Raw genomic sequence first — 24632 nt, 5'->3', positions numbered from 1 at the left:
TCCAGAGTCTCTGATCCATTTCTCTCGTGTGCTGGCATTTTCCTGCCTGGCTCCATCCCCTTCCCTCCTGTCAAACATATGAAACCACTGGGCTTCTCAAAGGGCAATGCCAAGTTCCTTCTCAACATGTAGGTATATGAGTGAGTGTGGAGGGAAGCAGTGGGTGTGTGAGTAAACACTTGTATACCTGAACATTGGTATAAAGGCACCAGCAGGAGTATAAATGGATGCTTTGATAACAGATGTGTGTGCGTGTGTGTGTGTGTGTGTGTGTTTGTGCCCTCTGACTCTATCCTAAGTGTTCTGGGGTGTGGATCCCATGTGAAAATATATCTTAAAAATGGATTCATCTGTAATTTGAAGCAACTGTTTTATCATTGATAAGGAGCTGACAAAGAAAGGAAACAAAAGATCTGAATTAATAAACAGTGTTCTGGATAGAGAAGTGTAAGATGTGAGCTCAGCCAAGAATTGGAGCTAATCTTTTTTTTTTTTTTTAACATTTAAATAAAAGATCTGGAAAAGAATGTGTACAGTGAAATCACCAAGTTTGCAGTTAAATCTAAACTCTCCTGGGTGGTAATAAAATGCCAAGCTGGTGAGGGATAAGCTCTAGGAAAATCTTATCTTGAAAGGCAGTGGGCTGGGCAGAGAATGGCCAGCAAGTTTTAGTTTGGAGAAAATAATGTGCATGGTGTCTGGGGGAGGGTATTTGAAGTTTCTTTCATAAAGAGGGACCCAGAAAGGCAATAGAAGGCTGGACATGGTTGGGAAGGGAGTTTGAAACAAACCATAAATGTTCCCTTCTCTTCACACATGAATAAAGGGTACCTGCATCCAACATTCTGACGTACTAGTGGTCATGCCTCCTCAGGAGAACCACCCACCCAAGATTGGGGGAACGTGGGTTTTATTACAGACTTAGGTGATCTGATTAATTCATTTCCCTTCCTTTACCCTCAGTTTGTATATCTGTGAAATGGAAGTAATGATCCCTGGGGCCTGCCTCACAGGAGTGTGAGAGAGACTGAGATCTCCCACAGATGACAATGTATGGGTAATTCTAAAGTTCAGTGCAGCCATGAGTGATTGTTATCAAGAGAGTTGTCATGAGAAGGGAACTGTCAGATAAAATCAGACTAGCCCACCTGGGACAACTTCAGGGTATAGAGAGAAGCTACATGGGCACATGGTAGAAATCTATAACATCAGGAAGGGAGGGTATAGAGGAGGAACACAGGCTCCTTCACTAAATCCTAGCCTGGAAGAACGAATCCCTCCCCACTCCTGGACCCCACCAAAGCTCAAGAGAGGTACGTTTAAAACCAATAACAGGAAATCCTGCTGCGCTCAGCAGGGAATAAACTTTGAAAATCATTTCCCCTAGAGGTGATACAGGCTGAAAATATAAATTGCTTCCAGAAAGGTTTAGATACGTTCATGGATGGCAGAGTCAGAGTGGTTCTTAGGCAAAATTAGAATGTTGGGAGGCCTCCACCCTGTGAGGATGATGTCAGAGAGGAAGTCCTGCCAGAGCCAAATGCCTGGGCCAGACCTAACAACCTAGTAGTCCTGTCTCTGTAGGTGTGTGTATGTGTGTGGGGGTGCTATATTTGTCCCTGATGACAGTAACTCCTCACTCTCCAATCCCCATCTGTTCAGAAACTTTACTTTCTCCCCAGCCCCTCATCCCCCATTGCTGTTCCCTATCCCCGCTCTCCAATTTCCACCTTCGCAGTGTTGACCTGTGCTCTATCTTGCCCCTTCCATCTCACCTGTCATCATAGAGTAGCCACACCCCCTCTCTCTGTGTACTGTCTTCTAGCATAGGTACCTTGCTTGGCAGTGCCCATGAGCCAGTGAGGACTGGAAGCTCCTGCCAGGCCCTCCAGTTAATGCTGTTGGCATGCAGCCTCTCTCTCCGGCTGCCTGCCCAGGGCCCATCTCTGCTTGGCTGCCTCTTGCAGGGTCCCCAGCAGAGGCTGACTGAATGAAGGCTGTCGTGCAAGCCCTTCAGGAACCCACAACCCTGGAGAGCTTGGGCACCAGAGGATGGGCTGATACCTATGGTGGGGACAAGGTTACCATCAGGAAACAGGCCTGCTTGGGTCTGGGCCAGGTTATCTGTCTCATGCAGAAGGTATTAGGGGACGGGGATTAGCATGGGGAGGCAGGGTTATGGAGTCTGCTCCCCCACCCTGGTTCTTTGATGCTCTGAGCCCTCCAAGTCACCATGGATGGGCTGTGTAGCTGGTTGTGGGCACTCTTCTAGCACCACTGATAGTTGCTCCTCAGGTGGCGTGAGCTTTCCGCACCGCGGCCAGCTCACATGGTCGGAGGCCCCCTCTTGGGGCTGCTGCGCTGCCTACCTCTGCTAGCTCTCTCAGGTGGTCCCCGTCGCCATGGGCTCCTGCCCCATAGACTTCCACTGATGTTCCCAGAGCTTGCTTCAGGTGAGGTGGCCCTGCATGCCCATGGAAGGTCAACAGATTATGCCTTCTTACTAACCTGATTCTGCTGCTTAACTTCTGGAGGGAGCTGGGGAGGTAGGGAGTAAGGACTGGTGAGGCCCAATTCAGATGGTATTTTAGGATTCTAGGAAGCCAGTGCCATCCAGTCATGCCTCTGCTAAAAAACCTTCCATGGTTCCCCAGTGCCTGAGGAAATAAATAGTTCCCCAACCTGTCATTCAAGCCCCTGGTAAAATGTTGCTGCTCCATCTTGCCAGTCCTATCTTCGTGCCTCTCTTCTCATGTCTCCTACACTCCAGCCAAACTGGATTCTCAGCTAAGCATCTTTTGGTTGCAGTATGACAGAAAATTCAACTCAAACAGATTTAAACAGCAAATGGATGTTATTGACTCTTGTAACTGAAAAGCCCAAAGGTATGGCTGACTTTGGGCACAGCTTGATTCACTGGCTTAAAGCGTCACTCTGCAACTACTCTCTCCGTTTCTCTGCTCTGCCTTCTGTGGCATTGGCTACATCGTTGGCTTCCTCAGGGCAGCCCCCCAGCAACTCCATACTTTCCTTGTCTTGGTAACCAAATGAGTGTAGCAGCCCAACCCCCACATCATTCATTGACTGGCTCCCATGCCTCTCCCAAACCAATCACCAAATCCAGGACAGGAAACACAGTTGGTTTAAGCCAATCGGGGCCCACTTCTGGAGCTCATGGGGGAGTCATTTCTACCCAACACACACAGCTGAATGTAGAATAGTAAGCGGATCCCCAAAGAAGTGGTTTGGAACAATAGGAGAGATGGAAGCTGGGGAGGAGTCAGCAAGTGTCCAGTCACTGAGCACTTTATTTTCTTTGCTGCTTCCCTGATTTTGTACCTGCTGCTCCCATCATCTCACCTGCTGATACCCTGTGCCACCTTCAAGGCCTTTCTCAAATGCTACTGCCTTCCTAACACCACTCCCATAACTCCTGTCAGGAAGTCATGTCTTCCTCCTCGGATCCCTCACTGCGCTTAGCTCGCTTCTCCCTTCTGTCTTCTCACCATTCCCTGATCTGCAGGCAGTGAGCGGAGTGGACATGCATCCCAGCGCACATGTGCTAGATGGGACTGGGTGATGGATGGCCGCTGTCACATTGGCTCGGTGGGATGGAATAACAGCATCGCTGCTCCACAGACAGGCCAGGAGGACTGGCTGGCTGTGCAGGCCCAGGGCTGTCCCTGATGGCCATGTCCACATGGCATGGGCTGTCCCTTGCTATCACGCCCAATAAAAGCTTGGGCTTACTCAGTCTGGGTAGTCTTGCCTCTGAAGCTGTCCTGGCAGTGCCAGTCTAAATGTGACAGGAAGGCCCATGTGAGTGAGAAGGTTGCCTAGCCTGAAAGTGGAGGCACTTGAGGAAGGATCAGACTAGGATCAGACACTAGGATCCAGGCAGCACCCTGGGTTCTTTTTCCTATTGTGGTTTCACTACCTCCTCTTTGTCCTCAGAATGTTCACTTCCTTCAGGCCTCTCCTCTCCGCATTGGCCAGTGTGGGGAGCGTGGAGTTGGTGGGGAAAGTGAGGAACCTGCCGGCCAAGGGAGAGAAGACTGGAGTTGAGTGCAGAGGGAGAGGGGAAGGAACACAGGCAGATATGAGGTGGGGCGGTGACAGGAGTTGGGCTGTGAGTCTGGGGAGGGACCAGAGCCATTATTCATTCCCACCACCATGCCTTACAGCTTTCCTCAGTGAGGTAACACTCACATCAGCACTTTTCCCTTTCAAGCTCTTGTTTTAATAACCAGTTATGCCCTGCCAGGGGCAGACCGCATCTCTTCATCTCTTTCTGTTTGATAGGGACCCTCACCCTGTCCAGGAGCCACTGATCTGGAGCAGACCTCTGAGGGCCAAGGGCTCAAGTGAGAGACAAGTAGGGATTCCCTGTGAAGGAGCTGGTGGGCAGGACAAGAGGGAGGCTTCTCCCCAACCTGGCCCCAGACCTTCCTGATAACCATCTTCTAAATCACTAAACAAGGGGATATATTACATCCAGGCCAACTGCAGAGAAATCTTGTTCTGCAGTGGGACAAATGGGATCAGATGACAGGAAGACCTGTCCAGGTGCCCCCACATTGACAGCCTTGCCAAAAGACAGGTGGTGGTGGGGTTAGTAAGAGCTTCCTTCTTCCCCCAATCTCACCCTCCTCATCGATGTCCCCAGTCCTTAAGTGGCCAAGGTGGTGAAGGCTGCTGGTCTCTGATTCCTGCATTCTGGATATTTGGGCATGGGTTTCCTCACTGGAAAAGTCCATCCACAAGACAGAAGGTGTCTCAGTCCATTCAGGATGCTATAACAACAAATACCACAGATGGCATGGTTTATAAACAGAAATATATCTCACAGTTCTGGAGGCTGAAAAGTCCAAGACGAAGGCACTGGCAGAGTCAGTGTTCCGTGAGGGCCTACTACCTGGTTCATAGATGGCCGTCTTCTCCCTGTGTCCTCACATGGCAGAAGGAGTAGCTGGCTCTCTGGGTCTCTTTTATGAAGGCACTAATCAATCCCATCCATGAGGGCTTCACACTAATGACCTAGTCACCTTCCAAAGGCCCATCTCCTAATACCATTGGGGATTAGGATTTCAACATATGAATGAGGGAGGGCCACAAATAGTCTATAGCAGAGGGGGATGAATGACTAGGCATTGAATGCATGCAGTGTGACTTGGTTGTGTGGTGAAAGCCTCAACAGGTAGTGGGAGTATTCTTTCCTCTTCCACCAAACTTGGTCCTGAGGTCAGACAGCATGGTAATGATCACAAAGCTAAAGTTGTAGGGGACACCAAATGTCTGCTCCAATTTATTTTCTTCAAGACACAGAGCTTCTTAGTGATACAATTGTGGGTGCTCTTTGCAGACAGGGATGTGCCAGAGTCTAAGGGACTTGTATGGGGCACACTGCTAGGTCAGAGTTCTGCCCCCTAACCCAAGCCTCACCCACGGCTAAACCCAGGAATGCTGTGAGAAGCAGCACATCCAGGGCCTTAGGACACACATCCTGGGCCAGGCTGCTAGCTCTGCCACTCGTAGAGATGGGACCTTGGGCAAGTTACTTCACCTCTCTGAACCTCATTATTATGTGAATAATGGTAGTACCTACCTCATGAAGTTGTTGAGAGAATTAAGTGACATGTTCTGTGTGACTCTATATGGTACATAAAGAATTTCCAGTCAAGTTAAACACAAGTTTACCATATGCTCTTGCAATCCTACTCCGAAGAGAAACGAAGACCTGTCCACTAAAGGCCTATGTGTGAACGTTCACAGCAGCAATGTAATCACCAATATCTAGAAATAGCATTGGAGAACCGGTAAACAAGCTGTGGTACATTTATATAATGGAATACTGCTCAGCAATAAAAAGGAACCAACTACTGATTGAAGCAGCATCGAAGAACCTCAAGCATTGTGCTAAGTGAAAGAAGCTGGGCACAAAAGGCTGCAGACTGTATAATTCCATTTCTGTGACATACTAGAAAAGGCAAACCTATAGTGACAGAAGGCAGCTCAGTGGTTGCTGGGGTTGGGAGAAGGGATTATTAGTAGAGGGGCTGCAGGGAACGCTGTCAGGGGGCACAGAAGTTCTTTCGGTCTTGATTGTGGTGGTTGGATACCCTTGTCAAACCAAATCAGAATGTAGATTTAAAGGGGGTGAGTTTTATACATGTAAAAAAAAATCTGATTTTATTTTATTTTTTAAGATTTTATTTATTTGAGAGAGAAAGAGCAGGGGGAGGGACTAAGGGAGAGGCAGAACTCTCAAGCAGACTCAGCACTGAGTGCTGAGCCAGAGGCTCAATCCCCTGACCCTGAGCTGAAACCAGTTAGAGGCTTAACCGACTGAGCCCCCTGGGGGCCCCAGACAACCCTGATTTTTAAAAAGCAGAGCCTGGGCCACAGTAAACACTATGTGAGTGCTAGCTGCCATTATTATCATTATTATTCCTTTTCTGATCGTGATTACCCATGGAAGAGTCTCTGGATTAGTGGTTCACGTCCCAGACCCACATGGCCTCGCATCAGCACCCACCCTCCTGCTTAGGCTGGCAGGGGAGGACACCACGGGGAGTCTTGGCCCACCCCACCCACTCTGTGCTTATGGGGAGCACGCCTGGGGAAGGCGCTTGGCTGTTTCCGGAGTCTGGTTTCCCTCCTGCTGATCCTGTGAGGCACTCAGCGACACGTTAGCAAGAAAGATGCCATGAGAAATAAAGTTTGTTATGAATTATTCTTCTTGGGGCTAATTATAGGCACAGAGGATTATTTACAGAGGCAGGAGGCAGCAGGGAGGGAAAGGGGCTCAGGCGAGGCGTGGAGATGCGGTGGAAGGCTGGAGAGGCTTAAGCAAGTGGGGCTGTGTTTGGGGGAGTAAAGGCACTTTTTAAATAAAAGCTATAACCAAACTCAGGTCCACGCTGATGAAAGTGTCTCAGCAGACATCTTGGAGGTCCCAGGCTTTGTCAGGTCCTTGAGACGGACCAGGATGGATCCCACAGGGCACTAGGGTTCTCTGGGTAGGGTATGGGGCAAACACAGTGTCCCAGGGGGTTGTGGGCCACTGTCTGCACCACTGCCCAGCCCCACTCTGTTCTCCTGGGCTTTTCTTGTTCCTGTCTAGTGGAGGGTTATTTCCACCCACAGAGGTGGGAGCAGAGGCCAGATGGAGCCAAATGTGGGTGCCTGCCGGTTCTAGCAGGCCAGTGAGAGAGGGGCCAGAGGGACTTGGGTGAACTGTGTTACCCCTAAAAAATGTAGCCAATCGTGGCTCAGGGAGTAGGGGCCTGGTATGGCCCCAGACTGGGCCACAGTTGCAGCTTCTGAAAGGCCACCTGACCTCCTGTTGTTCCATTTGGAAGGTAGAGGTGGTACAGAGCTGAGGCTCAGCGAGTCTCCACGACTGCCTGGCTGTACTCAGGGGCCCTCAGGGCTCATCAGGCCACGGACTGCCCAGCCAGTGCTTAACAGGTGGCAGTTGCTACACACATGGGTACATGGGTATACCACGGGGTGGGTCGATGGTTGTCTCAGCTTGCCAGAGAGCGCTGGTCTTGCCCTCCCCCGAGCAGGAGCAGTGGGCTTTTCCAGTTGTTTATGCCTGGCTGCATGACCATCTATCCACTCAACTAGGCAGGAAATGACAGTCATCTGTGCCCTGCTCCCTCCCTCCAGGCCCAGACGGGGTCATCTCCTCACCCTGCCCGCCAACCCCGCCAACCCCCGCCCCCTCACATGCATTTCACATCGGTTCCTGGACTCTGGTGGCCTGTGCCAGGTCAGGCTGCTCCCTCTGCTGTGCGCAGACAGCCTCCACTCCCCGTGTACTTGCACAACAGAGCCGTCTCGAGGGCACTCTGATCCCATCGCCCTGCTTCCCCACGTTGACTGTCCTGGCACAGATTCAAACCTTTTCTAATCAAACCTGTGCTGCCGCCACATACATCCTGCCTCAGACTCTACTTCTGCTATTCCCCCAGCCTAGAACTCCCTTCCCCACTGCTACTTCCGAGCCCCTGCTTTTTTTTCTCCAAGGCAAGTGCATCCCCTGCCCTCATCCCTGCAGCGGGGCGCATGCACTGCATTCTGTGCCTACTGACCCTCCCCCGCCCCTGCCGGAGGGTGAGCCCCCCAGGAGCCCTCCGCAGCACAGCCTGGCACAAACTACTTCCCGCTTCACTCAGAAACATGTAGTGAGAGCAGCAGTGTTCAGGGCCTGTCCTGGGTGAATGAGACAGCCAGACTATTCCTCCGTGAGCCGCCCTTCTGGTTCCAGGCAGACAGACAATTCAAACAGGGAACCCATGGGATCCCTGGGTGGCGCAGTGGTTTGGCGCCTGCCTTTGGCCCAGGGCGCGATCCTGGAGACCCGGGATCGATTCCCATGTCCGGCTCCCGGTGCATGGAGCCTGCTTCTCCCTCTGCCTATGTCTCTGCCTCTCTCTCTCTCTCTCTCTCACTGTGTGCTTATCATAAATAAATAAATTAATTAAAAAAAAAAAACAAAACAAAAAACAAACAGGGAACCCATCAGAGAGTGCCGGGGGTCCTGTTTGAGATGCGGCACTCGGGGAGAGCCTCTCTGAGGTACCCTGAGCCAAGATCTGGACAGTGAGGGCGAGCTACCACATCTGTGGGCAGTGAGGGCAGAGGGAAGAGCAGATACAGTGGCTCTGAAGCAGGACTGATCTTAGAATGCTAGGATGGGTGAGGGGCTGGGTGTTAGATGGTTATGGGGAGCAGGGCAATGGCCTGGGACATCTGAAGGGACAGGAGAGAAAGGGGTGGGAGAGGCAGAGCCAGCAACTTTTTGGCTGGGGTAGTGACAGTGCTGTGTGTGTGGGAAGCTGGCCTCATGGGAGTGGCCACACAGGATGGCTGAGAGGAGGTCCTGCCATGGGGATTTTGGAGTCATCTGGCTAAGGCCCTTGTTGAAGCCCAGCATGCTCCAGGAACAAGGAGAAAGCAGATCAGAGGGACAGGAGGAAGGGAGGAGCCTCAGCGGAGCCCTGAAGGTGGCCAGGAGGAGCTCCTGAATCAGACAGAGGAGTCCCTGGCAAGTGAGAGAAAGTTTCAGTGGAGAGGTGGAGGTGAAAGCCGAACCCGCTGAGTCAGCAACAGGGCGGAGGACAGAAGTAGGCCCTAGAGGGTAAGAGAGAGAGGGACCTAGGCTGGAGAGGGGGAAAGAGTTAAACAAGTGTTTTCCTTGTCCTTGATGGAGATTTGAACATCCTTGGAGACACGGGCCTTCAAGACATTTTACACAGCTCAGTGACTCTGCCTCCAGGAAGCCTTCTTGGATGCCTCAGATCAGGCCTCCAGTTGTGTGTTCTCAAGCCAGTGCTTCTCTGACAGAACTTTGACTATAGGTTATAATCTTGGACAGACATACTGCTGTGACACCTGGCCGATGTCCGTCTTCCATAAGTGCGTGAGCTCCTGAGAGGGGGGCCTCAGTTTTGCCCTCCATGGTAAATTCAGGCCATCACCCAGAGCCTGGCAGGAGAGGCTGAGGATGCCAGGGAGAGTAGGCACAGTCCTGGTGTGGAGGCCCCAGAGGGAGCCAAGGCTGCTGGTGGTGAGTTGGCCCAGAAGGGGGTCGTGCTGACCTGGAAGCCAGCGGGCCTGTGGGCTGGGAGCATCTCAGCAGGGGTGGACATGCTGGGAAGCAGGGTGGATACAGACGCTACACAAGCACTCTGCCCACCTGGAGCTTCCATTGGAGCACCCCACTCCTACCTCCGCTGCATCTCCAGCAGTCTCGCATCCCCTCCCGGCCCCCCACTCCATCATGCCCCATTTGTGCAGCTCAAATGGCAGCACTCCCATTCCGTTCGGTGGGGGGGGGGGGCACATGGACGTCTGCCTTGTCCACACCTATCTGAGGTTGGGCTGTAGTCGACTGTATGCACGTGACAGCAGGACCAGGCCCTGCTGGGTCTTTGCTGGCTGAAAGGATGCTTCCATGAAACCCCCCCATTCCCTCCCAGCCCCTTTCTCTGGGATGGGGGTTGGTAGAGGGGCACTGCACACCTCAGGGGCTCACTGTCCCAGCTGGTCCAAGCAGGAGAGCTGCTGTGTGCAGCTCAGCATGCTGACCCATGGGTCCTCTTCCGGGGCCTCCCTTGGGTGGGGGGCCTCCACCAGGGAACAGGAGCCGAGGTGGGAGGCCCTCAGCAGCCTTTAGCTTCCCTTAATTCATTAAGATCTGTAAATTTCTCATTAATATACTTAAAGTTCGTTTTAAGGGGAACAAGCACAGAGATAATTGATAATAAACCCTCAGTTAATGCCCTCGGTTTACTGTATGTAATTTATATCCGCAGATAGCGTCTCTCACTCCCAATTACCCATTTAGCTGTGGCGATAACAGCAGTTCAATCAGACCGATATCAACTTTTATATATTTCAGCCCAAGAGCAATAAATACCCACACAGGGAGACTCACTGGGCCCACTGTGTTTTTTTTATTAAGATTTAAATATTCATGCAATTATTAGTGATTTATTAAGAGCTAATGACCCCTTCAAGAGGCTCTAAATCTTCATCTACAGAGGCCCTGGCCCTCTCCTCCCCCTTTGCCCCTATTTCTCCTTATTACCCCCTCCCCCCAAATCAGAGAAATGAACCGCTCTTCCACAGCCCAGATGACATCATAGCATAACCCATGTTTCCATGGCTATAGCAGAGAGGTGAGGTGGAGGCCAAGGACCAAGGTCAGGCCCAGGAGGAGCTGGGCTTCATGAGGGTGGAGACTCTTGCTCCCTTCCCAGCCAGACCCGGAAGACTCAAGGTTGAGGAAGGTGTCCACCAGCCCCTCCATGACCCCACTGACCAGCAACCTCCACACTGCAGCCTCCTTCAGGCTGGTTTCCAGGAGCACCTCCTCCCCACCTCATTCTGACATTAGCATAGCTCCACCCAACCCCAACCCTCCCCCGCTTGTCTGAGGTTGCCCATCCCTTTAGGGGAGAGAGGAGGCCAGCTTCTCTCTCCCTGGCTGCTCTTTCCTTCCTGTCTTTCATTTTTAAATGCTCTACCCGGATTGCATCAAGGATGAGAGAGTGTGCAGGGATCTGGGGTTCTGGGACTCAAGGCTCAGAGAGGACAGTGCCTTGCCTCAGGCTGCACAGCAAGGCTCAGGCCACCTGCCTATCCTTCCTCCATGTTCCCTCACACCCTCTCCCCTACCTTCCTCTAGTCCCCACCTCCCCCGCCACCCCCAGACCTCGGAGCCCATTAAAGGGGTAGGAAAGATAATGAACAAACCAGGAAAACATGAAATCAATATTAGGAGAAAAAAGTATGGCTGCCATTAAGTAAAATAAACAAACTGGTAATTATTTGGACAGCATGTAATTAAAATGGGGTGAGGGCTCATTACTGCCTCGTCAGGGGTATGATGGGTGTAGCCAGACATCGCCTTCCCTGCTGGAAGTTCACAGCCAGGCCTGGGCTCCTACCACCCTCCCTCTCCCCGACTCCCACCCAGAATTTGAGTGGGGTCATTGCAGGGCATTTTCTCTGTGGGTGCCCACCCCTGTCCTATCTGTGCCTCTGTCTTCGGCAGCCTTCTCTGGCTCTCTGGGGGTCAGAATCTGAGGACCAGACCCAAGACAAATGGGGCAGGACAGCCCCTAACCCTCCATCAGCTCCTTCTCCTGACTCCACTGCTTTCCTGAGCAGGGAGTGGCTCTCAGCCCTTTTTCCAGCCCTCAGCCTCTTCCAGAGAGGTAGCGCCTGCTCTGCCTCAGTGGAGGGTGGATGCTCGTGCTGACAAGTCCCAGCCATCCGGGGTGGTGAACAGATGACTCGTGCAGCCTCTGCCCAGACCCCAGAGGACTTCCTTCAAGAGGCCTTGATAAGGAGAGGTCCTGGGGAAAAGACGGGATGACAGGGTGCTGGCAACTCTTCAGCTGGAAGAGTCAGAGAGGAGGAGGGGACCAGTAGGGTAGAGCAGTGACCGGGGGGCCCTCACCTTGCCCAGACCTCAGTTTCTTAGCTCTGAAAAGTAGGAGGAGGCCTTGGGCATTGTCCAGTCTGGCTTTGGCCTTCCAACTTGCTTGGCCCACAAGGTGTTTCAATGTTTAAATTAGTTATCAACATTTTAAAACAGGACATTTCACATAGAAATGGGTTTCCAACTTCTCTTCAATGAAAAAAATCCAGTGCCCCTTGGCCAGCCTGCCTGTGCAGCAGCAGTTGGCCAGGCTGGGCTGACCTCTTGGACAGGCATCTCTACTCTCCATTTCTGGCCCCCGCCCAGCCCCTGAAGATACCTGAGTCTGCCACTCATGACCCTCCTGAGGCTCAGAGAGGGCAGTGACTTGCCCAAGGCCACAGAGCCTTATAGAGGCAGAGTGAGGATTGGAGACCCAATCTTCTGACGCCCAACTAGGGTCTCTGTCCCCTGCCTTCAGCAAGTATGTGCCCTGGGCCAATAGCTGGCAGGGATAGAAGTGACACAGTACCCAGCCAAGAGCTTTCCATAAGTCAGGGGAATGCTTTTACTTAGCCACAATTACTGCCCTCCAGCTGGCCAGTCCTTGAGGCGGGCGCCACTGACAAGAGGTGGCTCACACCTGCTTCGTGCAGTTCAGGGTACACGGTCTGATGGAAGAGGCAGCCATTGCACAACCAGCCTACGTCAGTAATGGTCTCTCAGCCAGGAAGCCAGAGGAGCAAGCCATGCATCTCCTGAATAGAGAGGAGTTGGGGAGGCATCAAGAGATGCCTTGAATTGTGAATTGACAGGGCTGATGGACATTGGGAGTGAGTGGGGTGCCCTGCAGGTGCAGGGGAAAGTTAGAGGGGAAGGGTTGAGGGGTGCAGTGAGGGGATTAGTGGATACACTGGCTGCAGGGTGTGGGCTGGCACCCAGGATGAGGCTGCTGCATTGGGTAGGGTGGGGTTATGGAGAACTGACCTGTGGTCAGTGGGAACCATTTCAGTGGTTTGAAGTGTGGGATGAGATTTTCTTTCTAGAAATAGCACTGTGGTGATATAGTTGAGGATGGCACCAAAGCCAGGAGATGGTCATGGGAAGGCATGTTTTGGGCTTTAGGTTTGGAGGGCTGAGGAGCTGGGTAGCCATAAAATAAGAGAGGAAGGAGAAGGAAGTGAGTGGGAGAGAGGTTGGGGTGGCACTCAGGGGGCCAGAATAGTGGTCAGGGAGCAAGAGGGCCTGGTGACTCTGAGACTTCCCCTGAGGCTTTTTGGGGGAGCCCTGCTGACAGAAAAGTCCCTGGGAGCGGGAGGTTTGGGGAACATGAGCCCAACTTGGGACGTGCCTGGTATGAGGTTCTGGGAGACATCCAGAGGCAGGGAAAGTAGAGCTCAGCAGTAAGGGGGGCTGGGGACCCTAGATGGGAGGCCATGGGAGCAGACACCTCAGGAGAGGGCAGGGCACAGCTGGGCAAGCCACATGGGTGGGGAACAGAGGAGGAGCTAGGGTTCAGACCTCGGGACTGCTGCTGCTGGTAGGAGCTGGATCTGGACTGGATTTTCCTGTGGGTCCCTGTATGAAGAGAAGTCCAGGTGGGCTCATCTGCTGAGAATGGGGTCACAGGATGGCTGATGACCTGCAGCCGCAGGGTGACCCTCCTGGTGAGGGTGTTGGCCACCCCAGCCAGATTTAGCCCAAAGGACAGTAGGCAGTGTTGTTGTTGGTGGTGGTGGTGGTGTGTGTGTACGGCTTGGTGTGGATGCGCCCATGAATGCCAGAGCACTAGGCACAGAGAGTATGATTCTGGAACGCTGTGTGCCCAGACTTCCTTGGCGGGACTATTACCACTGGACACTCCATGGGGCAAGAACTTGAGTGTCTTGGGCACTGCTGTGTGGCCTGTGCCTAGTACAGTGGCTGGTGCATTGCATCTAGCACGTATTTAGTTAAAAGCTTAGGGCACTGTAGCCATCTGGCCTGGGTAGGAATCCATCACTCACTACTTATTTCACCTCTCTTGCCTTGGTTTCATTGCCTGGAAGTTGGAGATTTAAAATAGCTCTTTGCCTCCTAGAATTACTGTGAGGGTTAAATAAGAAAGTCCATGTTATGCTAAAGCTGTGTATGTGTGCATGTGTGAGTGAGTGCGTGTGTGTGCATGTGCCCGTGTACGTGGGTGGGTGTTTGCTGGCTGTGGTCATGGGCAGTATCTCCCACTGGCTGGGGCCCTTCACCATGCAGCGCCCTCTGGTCCCTGAGCTCTGTCCCGGGGCTGAGGCCACTCTGCCCTGTCCCAAACACACTGAGCCAAGCCAGGCGAGGGAGTGATGCAGCTGCTCCCGCAGCACCCCTGGCTTCCACTCTGGCCAGGCTGGCATTAAACCAGTGAGATATGAAATGCCACCCTATCTGGGACCAGGGTCTTTAATTAAATTAATTGCCAGCAACATTGTAAAAATGCTGATGGGGTCGTAAATGGCGCGTCAGCGATGCTGTTCATCATCCTTTGGACTTGCTGGGGGCATCACCTGGCCTAGGACTGGGACTGGGCATGGGGGGCTGATGCACGGGAGCTCTGCAGTCACCAAGGCCTCTGGCAGGGGGTGTTGGTGGGTGGGCAGGCAGGCCAAGGAGAGGGGAGGGGGGTGGGGGCACCTTGTTTTAAGGGTGCATGTGTGCAATAATTGCACCAGTCATAGCTTAGCCCGGCGGCGGGGGGGGATACTTGGCAAGGGGCAGTTTGGGAGGGGAAGGGCAGGCACATCCATCAGCCTGCTGGCCAGTTGGAGTGGCCCTTGATCCATGGACAATGTGAGAATCTGACCCAGCCTGGCCACAGATGGCTGAGTGACCTTGAGCAAGTCCTTCCCCTCTCTGAGCCCCAGCTTCCTCCTTAGGAAGACAGGTACCCCCACACTTGGCCCACCTTCCCAGGGTCCTCCTGGTCTCCCTCCAGCAGCCTCCTGCTTGCCCGGGACAGTGCCTGATAGGTCTCTTTCAGTCAGGACTGCCATTGGCCCTGGCAGGGCTCAGAGCTTGCAGGTTGACCTCCTGCTGAGTAACAGTGAGGAGGCTGAGCTAGCGTCCACTGCCCACCTCTGCCAGGTGAAAGGTGGAGGAGGCCCACCATACACGTGCACACACACACACACACACACACACGCACACATGCACACTCACACACATTCTACCCCAGCAGAAGATGCCATAGTAGGAGAAAGCCTTCCTTCCCTAGTTCTCTCTGGGCTGTGTGACCACATAATTACCCTGGATTCCATTCTATTTAATTGCAGCTTATTAAATTCTAACCAGCCAATTATCAGCCACAATTACAGCTTAATTCAGGGACACAATAGCTATTTTATCGTTTGTTAATCAAATGCTTATTTAGGCCTCAGCTTTATTAACTATTTCTCTGGCCCAGAGTAAGGCCCTGTGGCAGGATGGGACACTAGGAAGAGGCCCCTGGGACCTGTCCCCCCATCACCGCACAACCCCCCCCTTGGCATACCACTAGTGTCTAAGTCTCCTTCCCTGGTGGGTTTGGGGACCTTTAGTGATGACAGCGGTGTGACACTGTGGGCACCAAGTAGAGTTGGAAGACCCAAGTTTGTGTGTTCCTGAACTCAGCACATGTTTATCAAGCACCTACTATGTGCCAGGCCCAGGGCTGGGTTCTGGGACCACAGCAGTGAACCTGACAAGTGTGGTCCCCACTGTCAAGTGTGGTCCCCACTGACAAGTGTGGTCCACTGACAAGTGTGGTCCCCACTGTCATGAAACATTTCAGAGAAGGGGATGTGGTTAGTAGCAAGCAAACAAGTTTCCCCACTGACAAGTGTGGTCCACTGACAAGTGTGGTCCCCACTGTCATGAAACATTTCAGAGAAGGGGATGTGGTTAGTAGCAAGCAAACAAGTTTCCAAACAAGATGACTTCAGGTAGTGGTGAGTGCTATGACAAAAACAGCCTGGAAAAAGATGGGAAGCTAGGAGGAGCTTGGAGTGTAGCTGAGATCTCCCGTGCAAGAGCAAGGGGCAACATGGTGCAGGCAGAAGAAAGAGCAAGTGCAAAGGCCCTGTCGTGAGATAAGCTTTGGAGGGTTTGAGAAACAGAGAGGGTCAGCATGAACACAGAGTGAGCAGAGGACAGTAAACTGTGTAGGGCTAGACTCTAGTCCAGTAAATGCCCAGAACCCTTGCCCTGTGCCTGGTCTGGGCTGGGAGGTGTCAAGAACCCATTCAGCCCTTTTTGGCTGGATTACCTTATGCAAGTCCTGAGCTTCCACTCCCTGTCTGTAAAATGAGGGGCCAGCAGAAAGCACCTGAGTACAGTTCCCAAATGATAAGCCTAGTCTGCAGCAGCCATGGGCAGTATGGCCTGGCTGCATTAGGTGAGAGTGTCCTCTGAGCCAGTGAAGTGGCCCCATCCCCCACCCCTACCTGCTTTGTTCTCTGCAGTTCAGCCTGTTTGCATGTCCTCCTCATGGCGTCTGTGTCTGTCCTTGTGACCAGGCCCCTGGAGCCCACTGGGGAAGAGGGTGACTTTCCTCCGATCTTGGGAAGGTGGCTGCTGCATTTCACACATGCATTGTCATGGAAACTAGAGTGCTGGGCACATGTGAGTGTGTGTGTGTGTGTGTGTGTGTGTGTGTGAGAGAGAGAGAGAGAGAAAGAGAGAGGGAGGGGCTTAGGGTACCAGACCCCCACCCAGTTATTTCCACCTCGTGCACTCTTGAGCAGGAGACACTGCAGCTGTGTCCTCCCTCGTTCACTGACCCGGGGAACACTGGGGCAGAAGAGCCTGGCCTCAGACCTGCCCCTGCCCTCCAGGAAGTCCTTGCTATTGGGAGCGACAAGCAGCAGCCAGGGAGACTAATGACTGAGGGATGGGCCAAAGGGCAGAGAAGGGAGAGAAGAGAGGCTTTGGTAGGCACCTCCAGACCCCAGGCAGGGTGGCAGTACTCACCCACCGCAGCCCAGTGCACGGTCAGCATGTGCCCCAGAGGGGAAAACCGAGGCTTATGAAACAGCAGCGGCGGGGGAGGGGGGTCTGCAACAGCCAGACTAGCTCCAGAAGCAGCCGATAGGCAGCACAGGGATTTTTTTGCATGTTGGATTCGGAGGAAGTCTGAAGCACATACCCCAACTTGCTCTGGTTCCCTGGCGCCCCTGTTGTTACCTTCAGCCAGGTCCATGTGTCCAAGCTGCTGCCTAGAACCTCGGGGTTCTTGGTTCAGCTCCTAGGTCTGTGATCTCAGGGCTTCTGGGCCACATTCCCCCATTCTCACCACCACCTGCAGCTGTCTCTGCATTTCTGACAGCCAATGCAGTTTCATTCCTGCTTATCAGAGCCTCTCGGTGAAGCTCCCTTATCATAGAATTGCTTGTGTTTAAAAAAGAGTAATCATGAAGCAGTCTCAGGCCTTGAAGGTGCAAATGGGCAGGAGAGCAGAACTCACTGTTCCCTTGTATGTCTGCACCCCAAGCCCCCAGCCATTGTAGCCCTGGCTTTCTGACTCATCTGGCTTACCTGGACCCTGAACAGGTGCTCTGCCTCCCTGGGGTCCAGCACAGGTGCTTCAGAAATCAAGTTCCTTTCCCATTGATTGCTTTGATCGCTTGATTGATTGATTGATTGATTGGAGGGCAAGCAGAGCTGGCTTCCCATCAGATTTGAGTGTGTGTCCCTACTTCCAGCCCTCCTTTCTGGGCTCTGGTCCCATTCAAGGGAATGATGTTCACCCTGCATTCAGCAAACACCTGTTGGGCACTTGCTATGTGTCACATCCTGGTCAGGCTCTGGGTTGGAATGTGCAAAGGGATTCGGTCCTGGCCTTCAGGATGCTGACAGTGGGGAGACAGACTCATGAATGGTGACAATATGAGGTTTGAGGCATTGGGCAGATTCAGTTGGGAGCTCAGAGGAGGTGTGGCCTGCTCTGGCTAGGGTCAGGGAAACTTCCCAGGGGAGGTGGTACTTGAGCAGGCCTCGAAGGATAAATAGAAATCACCCAGGGCGGATGGACCTACAAGGCCTTCCGAACTGGCCCAGAAGACAGAGAGGTTCTCTTCCCACCAGCCCAACCCAAACCCAGAGTTCCATCTGTTCACATGGGGTGACCTGTCCATCCAGAAATCGGTCAGTGTCAGATGCCCACTTCTGGGGCCACATAGGGGCCCAGCCCACCTGGACTGAATGAGCATATGGCCTGAATGGGGTCGCAAGGGGGAGCATCTTCTGTAGAAATCCAGATACCCTTAGCCAGAAGGTCAGGGAGGCAGAGCCTGGGAAACTACAAATAGTCAAGGTGCCACCCCACATGGCACACTTGGAGGGAGGCCCTAGAGGCAAGGCCAGGTGGCAGCTCAAACCCTGGACCAACAGGACCTCCACTGCCAGGTGAAAGGCATGGTGCATTAGCCTGGGGTGCTCTCTTCTCTCCCCCTGGGGCCTATGAAACTGGGATATCCAGGCCCCAGGGGGACCTACCAAATGCAAATCTCCAGGTAAGGCAGTCTGGAAACATAAGTGCCCAGGGGTCAGAGGGCTCAAAGCTGGGTGAACTGCCAGAGAAAGTTCAGGCTGCAGAAAGAGAAAGCTGCCAAGCCCCAGCTCCCTCCTCTACCCCATTTCCAATCCAGAATATTTCTCAGAGTGGACAAAGCAGGCACTTGTGGCTCTGATCACCAGGACTGTTGGAAGGCTGAAAGGAGCAGGTGGCAGCAGGGGAAAGGCTGCATTTGGGAAGCAGCATTCATATCTTCCAGCTGAATGAGGTCAGATGACACCCTGCCCCCAACCCTCCTATCCCACTCCTGAGACTGAGTCTTTGCTCAGAAAATACGAGTTCATTAATAGCCTGATTAATCACACCTCATATTTTCGTGGTGCTTTTAAAAATAAAACATTTGAAAGCACTTTCACACCCACCCTGGGCCTCGGAGTTACAGGGGCATGTTCTTGTCATTCCAGGCTGCAAGTGAGACAGAGGGGCTCAGCCTGAGTGGCATGTGGCCATCAGGAGCCCTCTCCCTGCCCACAGCTCCACCTACGGGCCACTCTATACAACCTCTGGGTCTCCCTACAGGACAAGAGTGAAGTAGCTACTCTTGGCAGATCTGCTGAAATTCAAGGAAAAAGAAGGGGTAGTCATTCAATCACTCAACAAATACACCATCAGTATCCTGGGCTCCTGCCCAAAGCAAGTACAAATGTGCAGACTATTTTGAATGTACCCTGAAGGGAGGCTCAGGGGACAGGGTGAGCATTTGGGCAAGTGGCAAAGAGTGTGGATCCAGGAAGGCATCCCAGACAAAGTGGCATGTTTGCTGAAACTTGAAGGCTGGGTGGGATTTCCCACATGGACCTCATGGGACAGTATTACCATGAGGTCCACTCCACTGGATGCTCCCTCGTCCACCTCCCAACTGCCCACTCCTGCCTTCCTCCACCTGTTCATGCAGGAAGATTTCATCATTCCCTGGCACACAGCTCTCCAGAGGCCCCCATTGCCATTACAGTAAAATCCCAACTGCTTACTAGACCCTAAAGGCCCCAGGTTAGGCCCCCCCCCCTCTCTCTCTGGCCATGCCGACCTCCTCACAGGCCTCACACAAGCTTGGGTCTTCTCTGCCTGACACCTCTGCTCTTCTCTTTTCCTAAAACACTTTTCCGTCTGGCTTTGGCATTCAGGGCTCCACTGAGATGTCACCTCTGCAGAGAGATCTGCCCTGAGCCCTCCTCCTCTCTAGAGCCCTTGCACCCACACCCTTTCTGAAATAGCACCCCTTATACCTACTTCATAACCCTCAGCAACATCTGGAATCCTCTATTTTGTTTTGTTTCTCGAACTTGGAGAGCAGGGGCTGTTTATGTTGCTCACTGTATCCCAGAACAGTTGTGGCCATCCAGAAGTATTTGTTGAATGAATGAATGAATGAATGAATGAATGAATGAATGAATGAATACATTTTAGGTCATAGGAGCACTGTGGGAGGGGAGGGAGTCTGTCCCAGGCTCAGCTCTTGCCAAGCCCCCACACCCCTCCACATACACAAAGATGAACCCGTGTGGTCTCCCAGGCCTCCCAGGCCCTTCTCCCTCATCATTCATTGTCCAGGAGATCCTGGTGATGGGGACTGCTTGGGATATTGCTCCCACCTTTAATGGGGCAGCCAGAGCAGGGGTGTCAGCTGGGGCTGACTTGGGCAGCCAGTGCCCTCCCGAGACAAGTGGGAGCCAGCCTGCCAGCCCCAGGGTTCAGTAGAAGTGGGGTTTGTGCTTCAGGGCCTGAGCTGTATGCAGGTGACCAAGAGCCCATTGGGAATCTGCCAGTAAGTGAAAAAAGCTTTCTAACTGATTTCCAATGGGGCAGCTGGGCCACGTCCTTTGCAAGTGGGAGAGCCTTGGCTGGCGCATGGTGAACAGAGCCTCTGGGGAACTGAAGGCTGGGGCTCAGAGCATGCCAGGGCTAAATAGTCAATGGGACCTGTACCTGCCAGCTTTCCTGCAGCCCCTAGATGTCTGTCCTGGAAGAGACCCTGGGTGTCCGTCCTGGCAGAGCAATCCTTCCACGTTCATTGCCTCAGCAGCCCCAAGGGAAGCAGCAGTAGGCACTCCACTCTGAGTCCCCAGTTGCTAATGCCTGCACTAAGCAGCCTTGAGCTGAGTGGCAGGGACCAGGGATGGATAGGCTGGCTGAAGACAAAGGCCTTAGCTGCCCACTTGTTTCTCCTTGGTAAGAGCTACAGCACCAGTGAGAACAGGATGCAGAGAGGGCAAAACACTGGGAGAGTGAGTTGGGGGACCCCTCTTTCCAGAGGAAGTGCCAGTAGAGCTGGGCCCTGAGGAGAAGGTAGAAAAGTGCTGACAGAGGAGGGAGGAAGGGTGTTTGAGACAAAGACTGTGGGCAGAGACCTAGAGGTGGTAGGTGTGGTGCCTAGGAGGGATCAATAGGTATTTCTGCACAGGAAGGCTGGAGAGTTGTCCATGCCAGAACAGAAGACTCAGAGATGCCAGCCAAAAGCAGTTGGCCCCCTCCTGAAACACCCACAGGAGCCAGGCACACAAGAGAAACTAGAGGAGGCAGGCCTGGGTGGGGCAATAGGGAGTGGTAGGGGCTGTGGCAAACTAGAGAGCTTGTGCCCTGTGGAAAGGGTCATAGATCCTTTGGCCCTGAGCATGCACTGTTTGGTGTCCTCTTTTTTTAGACAAGTATAGGTCATGTCAAAGAGAACAATGCTCACTCTAGTGGCCTGTGATATGGAGGGCGAAAGCCCCGAGGCTCATGCTCTGGCTTAGTTCAGGCAGGAGGCCTAAGTGGGGCAGTGCAGGGTCAGGCAAATCACAGATGCTGACCACAGGATGGAGATCACATGGTGGGCTCCAGGGCCAGAGGAGGAGAAGCCAGCTCTGGCCACTGGGAAGCTTCTAGTAGCTCCAAGAGGACATCCAGTGGGGCCTGAATTTACCTCTACTTGTGGCCTTAGAGTGTCCTTGATAGAGGGTGTAGCTGAAACCTTGAGGGTGCCCCCTGGGTCCACCCAGTAAATGCCTCCCCTCAGGGTGAAGAGGGAGGCCTCACCAGTGTGGCGTGACGGAGGCCCTGGAGAAGTGAGCCATGTCCCTTATTGGTCACAGTACATTTATTTTTCATTAGCAGTTAAATGCAGACATGAGGGATTGTGCTAGGTTCAGCGGGCAGCTGACGTGAGCAGTGCTCAGTGCCACGGTCGACGGGGAGGCTACAGGGCCACTCACTGTCCGCCTCCCTGGCCAGGACCCCTGCCCACACAGCCCTGAGCCCCAATCAGGCACCAGCGAGCATGGAGCCTCCACAAGGTGAGGCACAGGGAAGCCCGGATCCTGCCACTAGGGGACCCCATCCCCTGCTGGAGCATGTGACCCCTGCTTCCCAGCCCCCTCCTGGCTCAGGGATCAAGCTCTGGCCTCCTGGGCATCCCCCGCCGCGTCTGTGGAGATACTGTGTCAGAGAGGCCACTGGGCCTGCCAGCTCCCCACTCCAGGCCACACTCCCAGTCACAGTCTAAATCTTAGGAGGCCTGAGCCTGACCCAGCCCTGCCCTGCTCTGCCGTGCCCTGCTCTGCCCTGCCCTGCCCGAGTGGCGAGTAGCTGCCAGGTGACAGTGAAGAGCCAGTATAACAGAAGTCATGAGGTGGACCCCAGGCACTTTGTGAGTCCAGGGTCCAAGCCAGGGGGTCTGAGGTAAGTGACGTTGCCCTGGAACCTCACTTCCCATCTGTGAGGCGTCCAGGTGGCTCCTCCCCTGCCCCAGCCTCAGACAGACCCTGGAGGGCACCGGCAGAGCCCCAGAGGTGTATCTGATTGGCAGGATGGAGAAAGGTGAGCTTTTTCTTCCCAACTAGGAGTGTGGTTCCTAGGTAGGCTGACTTTCATCTTGGAGCCGCAGGAAAGTGCTTCACAAGAGGGAGACACAAACTGGGGAGAGAGAGGCCATGGGGGGCAGCGTGTAGGCAGGATGGCCTTGCTGCAGATGCTGTCGTGCTGAGTCACAAACGCCCTCCACCTCCCCATGTCCCTCCCACACAAGGCATCACTCCCCACCCCCATTCTGAGGGCAAGGCATCTGTGGCTCTATGCCTCAGTTTCCTCATCAGCCCTCAACCACAGAGACAGTGCCATGAGGGCTGCTGAGCTGAGGGAGAGGAACCCCTTTACCATTGGAAATGCAAAACCACTAGGCCCTGGCAGCAGCCAGCATGTGCCGAGCCCCACGCACAGTGCCTTTTCCCATCTCATCCTCACAGCAGCCTGAAGATGGGTGCTGCCTCTAGCAGGCAGGGAGACAGGCTCAGGATGGGAGTGGCGTGCCTGAAGTCACCCCAGGTTACAGCCCCTCGGCCAGCATTCCCGGTCCACCTAAGCCTGCCCAGGACACCTAGAGGACCAGGCACAGATCCCCTCCCCAAAATCACAGTCTTGGGGTGGAGAGGGAGACTCCCACCTTGGAAAGAGGCCCTGTGCAAGGAAAGGGCAGTGTGGATCCCTCTGGGCAGGGAGGGAGCCAGGCCTTCTTCAGTTAGAAGCCCTCTGTGGGTTCTGGACTACCCCTCAGAAGAGTAGATGGTAGAGAACCCAAGAGGCCGACCGTGTGAGGCTCCTCCAGACCTTCCCGAGGGGCAGACAGAACCCCGGTGTCACAGATGACAAAATGGCTAATTCACCCAAGGTCACCACTAGCAAGGAGCAGAGTTGATCTCTGAGGCCTTAGTTCTTCCCTCGTTAGGCCCAGAGGCCACTGCTGATTGTAAGAGTGGGTTGTAGGGAAATCACATGGCCCGGAGGGAAGCCAGGCAGTTGGGGGCCTGTTTGATGGGCAGCTGGAGGCTGAGGGTACCCCCTCCATCCTGCCACTCCCTCCCAACTCATCCTCCTCCACCGTCCCAGGGGCCTGCTGGTCCAACAGGCTGTCACACTGCTTGGGGGCGGTGGGGGGAGTGGTGGTTACCTCCACCAAAGCCTCAGAGCCAATTACCTGTGTCATTAGCAACAAATGATTTGTGGGATGGTTGTGGTTTTCAGTTAAAATTAGAAAGAAGCTCATAGTCAAGTCTTCTTAAAGAGGTGGGACCTGGCTTAGGTGCCTGGGGCTCCCAGACACACTCCTGGCTCCCACCCTGCTGCCCAACCCCCCATGGCCCAGGCTCCACCCCCACCCCGCCCTCCCCTGGGCCTCTCCTGGAGCACTGCCACCAGCACCCGGCCCCCATGTTCTCCCTCACAGCAGCCCCTTTCCCTCTTTCATTCACTTGCTACTTTCTGAGCACCTCCTACTTCCAGGGCCCAGGAATGGAGAGGAACCCAGAAGTGGTCCCAGAAACAGGCACAGAAGGAAGGGACCCTGTCCACCTGCCCTGCTGGGGTCCTCTCCCTCTCTGCAGCATTCTCTGGACCTAAGGACAGTGGGCTGGCTGCCTCTCCAGGCCTCTGAACTTCTGAGTGACGATGAGCCCTAATTGCTGCTGTTGTGGAGGGCTCCCTAAGTGCTAGGACTCCCACCTTGTCTCATTTCACCTCTCCATAGTCTTCAGAAGTGAGTGGGCTTCCCCCATTTCACAGAGGGGACAGTGAGGCTCAGGGGAGCATTCAGTAGCCTAGATTGCTGGGCTAGAAGTGGCAGCCTGGGCTCATGTGCCTCCCATCGGCCCTACCAGCTGCCTTCCTGTGGCCCAGGCCCAGCCCCTGAATGGGCACATAATTCCCAAGGGCCCTGAAAGCCTGGCAGAGACCCCGGCTCACCCTCCCTCTCTGTCCCTGCTGCAGGTGCCCAGCAGAGTGCCACGGTGGCCAACCCAGTACCCGGCGCCAACCCAGACCTGCTTCCCCACTTCCTGGTGGAACCGGAGGATGTGTACATCGTCAAGAACAAGCCGGTGCTGCTGGTATGCAAGGCCTTGCCTGCCACACAGATCTTCTTCAAGTGCAACGGGGAGTGGGTACGCCAGGTGGACCACGTGATAGAGCGCAGCACGGACGACAGCAGCGGTGAGGCCAGGCTGGGTGGCCCAATAGGGCCAGGTGAAGGGGAAAAGAGTCTCAGCCTCAAAGAAAACGGAAACCCAGAGAGGGGCTTGCAGTTGCCTCTGGCTGCTATGCCCACCACCCCAGCTCCCCAGAAGAGGCAGGACTCCCACACCTAGGACC

The 24632-nt window shown here is 53.9% G+C and overlaps 2 protein-coding genes and 1 long non-coding RNA gene across 6 annotated transcripts in view; 1 reads left to right on the top strand and 2 right to left on the bottom strand.

The window, feature by feature from the left end:
* Positions 1-24632, top strand: part of UNC5A (unc-5 netrin receptor A) — a 61979-nt gene that overhangs the window by 21865 nt on the left and 15482 nt on the right. For all 4 annotated transcript variants that reach the window (XM_077895427.1, XM_077895429.1, XM_077895431.1 and 1 more), the window contains exon 2: positions 24252-24473. In XM_077895427.1, coding sequence (XP_077751553.1) covers positions 24252-24473 — 222 coding nt within the window. The remainder of the gene's footprint in view (positions 1-24251; positions 24474-24632) is intronic.
* The window catches only part of HK3 (hexokinase 3), a 52730-nt gene continuing 32329 nt past the window's right edge, over positions 4232-24632 (bottom strand). Inside the window, exon 22 of the mRNA XM_077895433.1 lies at positions 4232-4793. The gene's annotated coding sequence lies outside the window, so the exon portion shown is untranslated. The remainder of the gene's footprint in view (positions 4794-24632) is intronic.
* Positions 10950-15660, bottom strand: LOC144311851 (uncharacterized). The gene is made up of 3 exons (XR_013377349.1): positions 14871-15660; positions 13460-13516; positions 10950-12696 (listed from the first exon to the last, which is right to left on the bottom strand). It is a non-coding gene; the product is annotated as an uncharacterized LOC144311851 (long non-coding RNA).

Source organism: Canis aureus, chromosome 4, assembly GCF_053574225.1.
Source record: "Canis aureus isolate CA01 chromosome 4, VMU_Caureus_v.1.0, whole genome shotgun sequence".
Taxonomy (NCBI): Eukaryota; Metazoa; Chordata; class Mammalia; order Carnivora; family Canidae; genus Canis; species Canis aureus.
The sequence above is the reverse complement of the archived record's forward strand: the minus strand, read 5'-3'. Positions and strand labels throughout refer to the sequence as shown.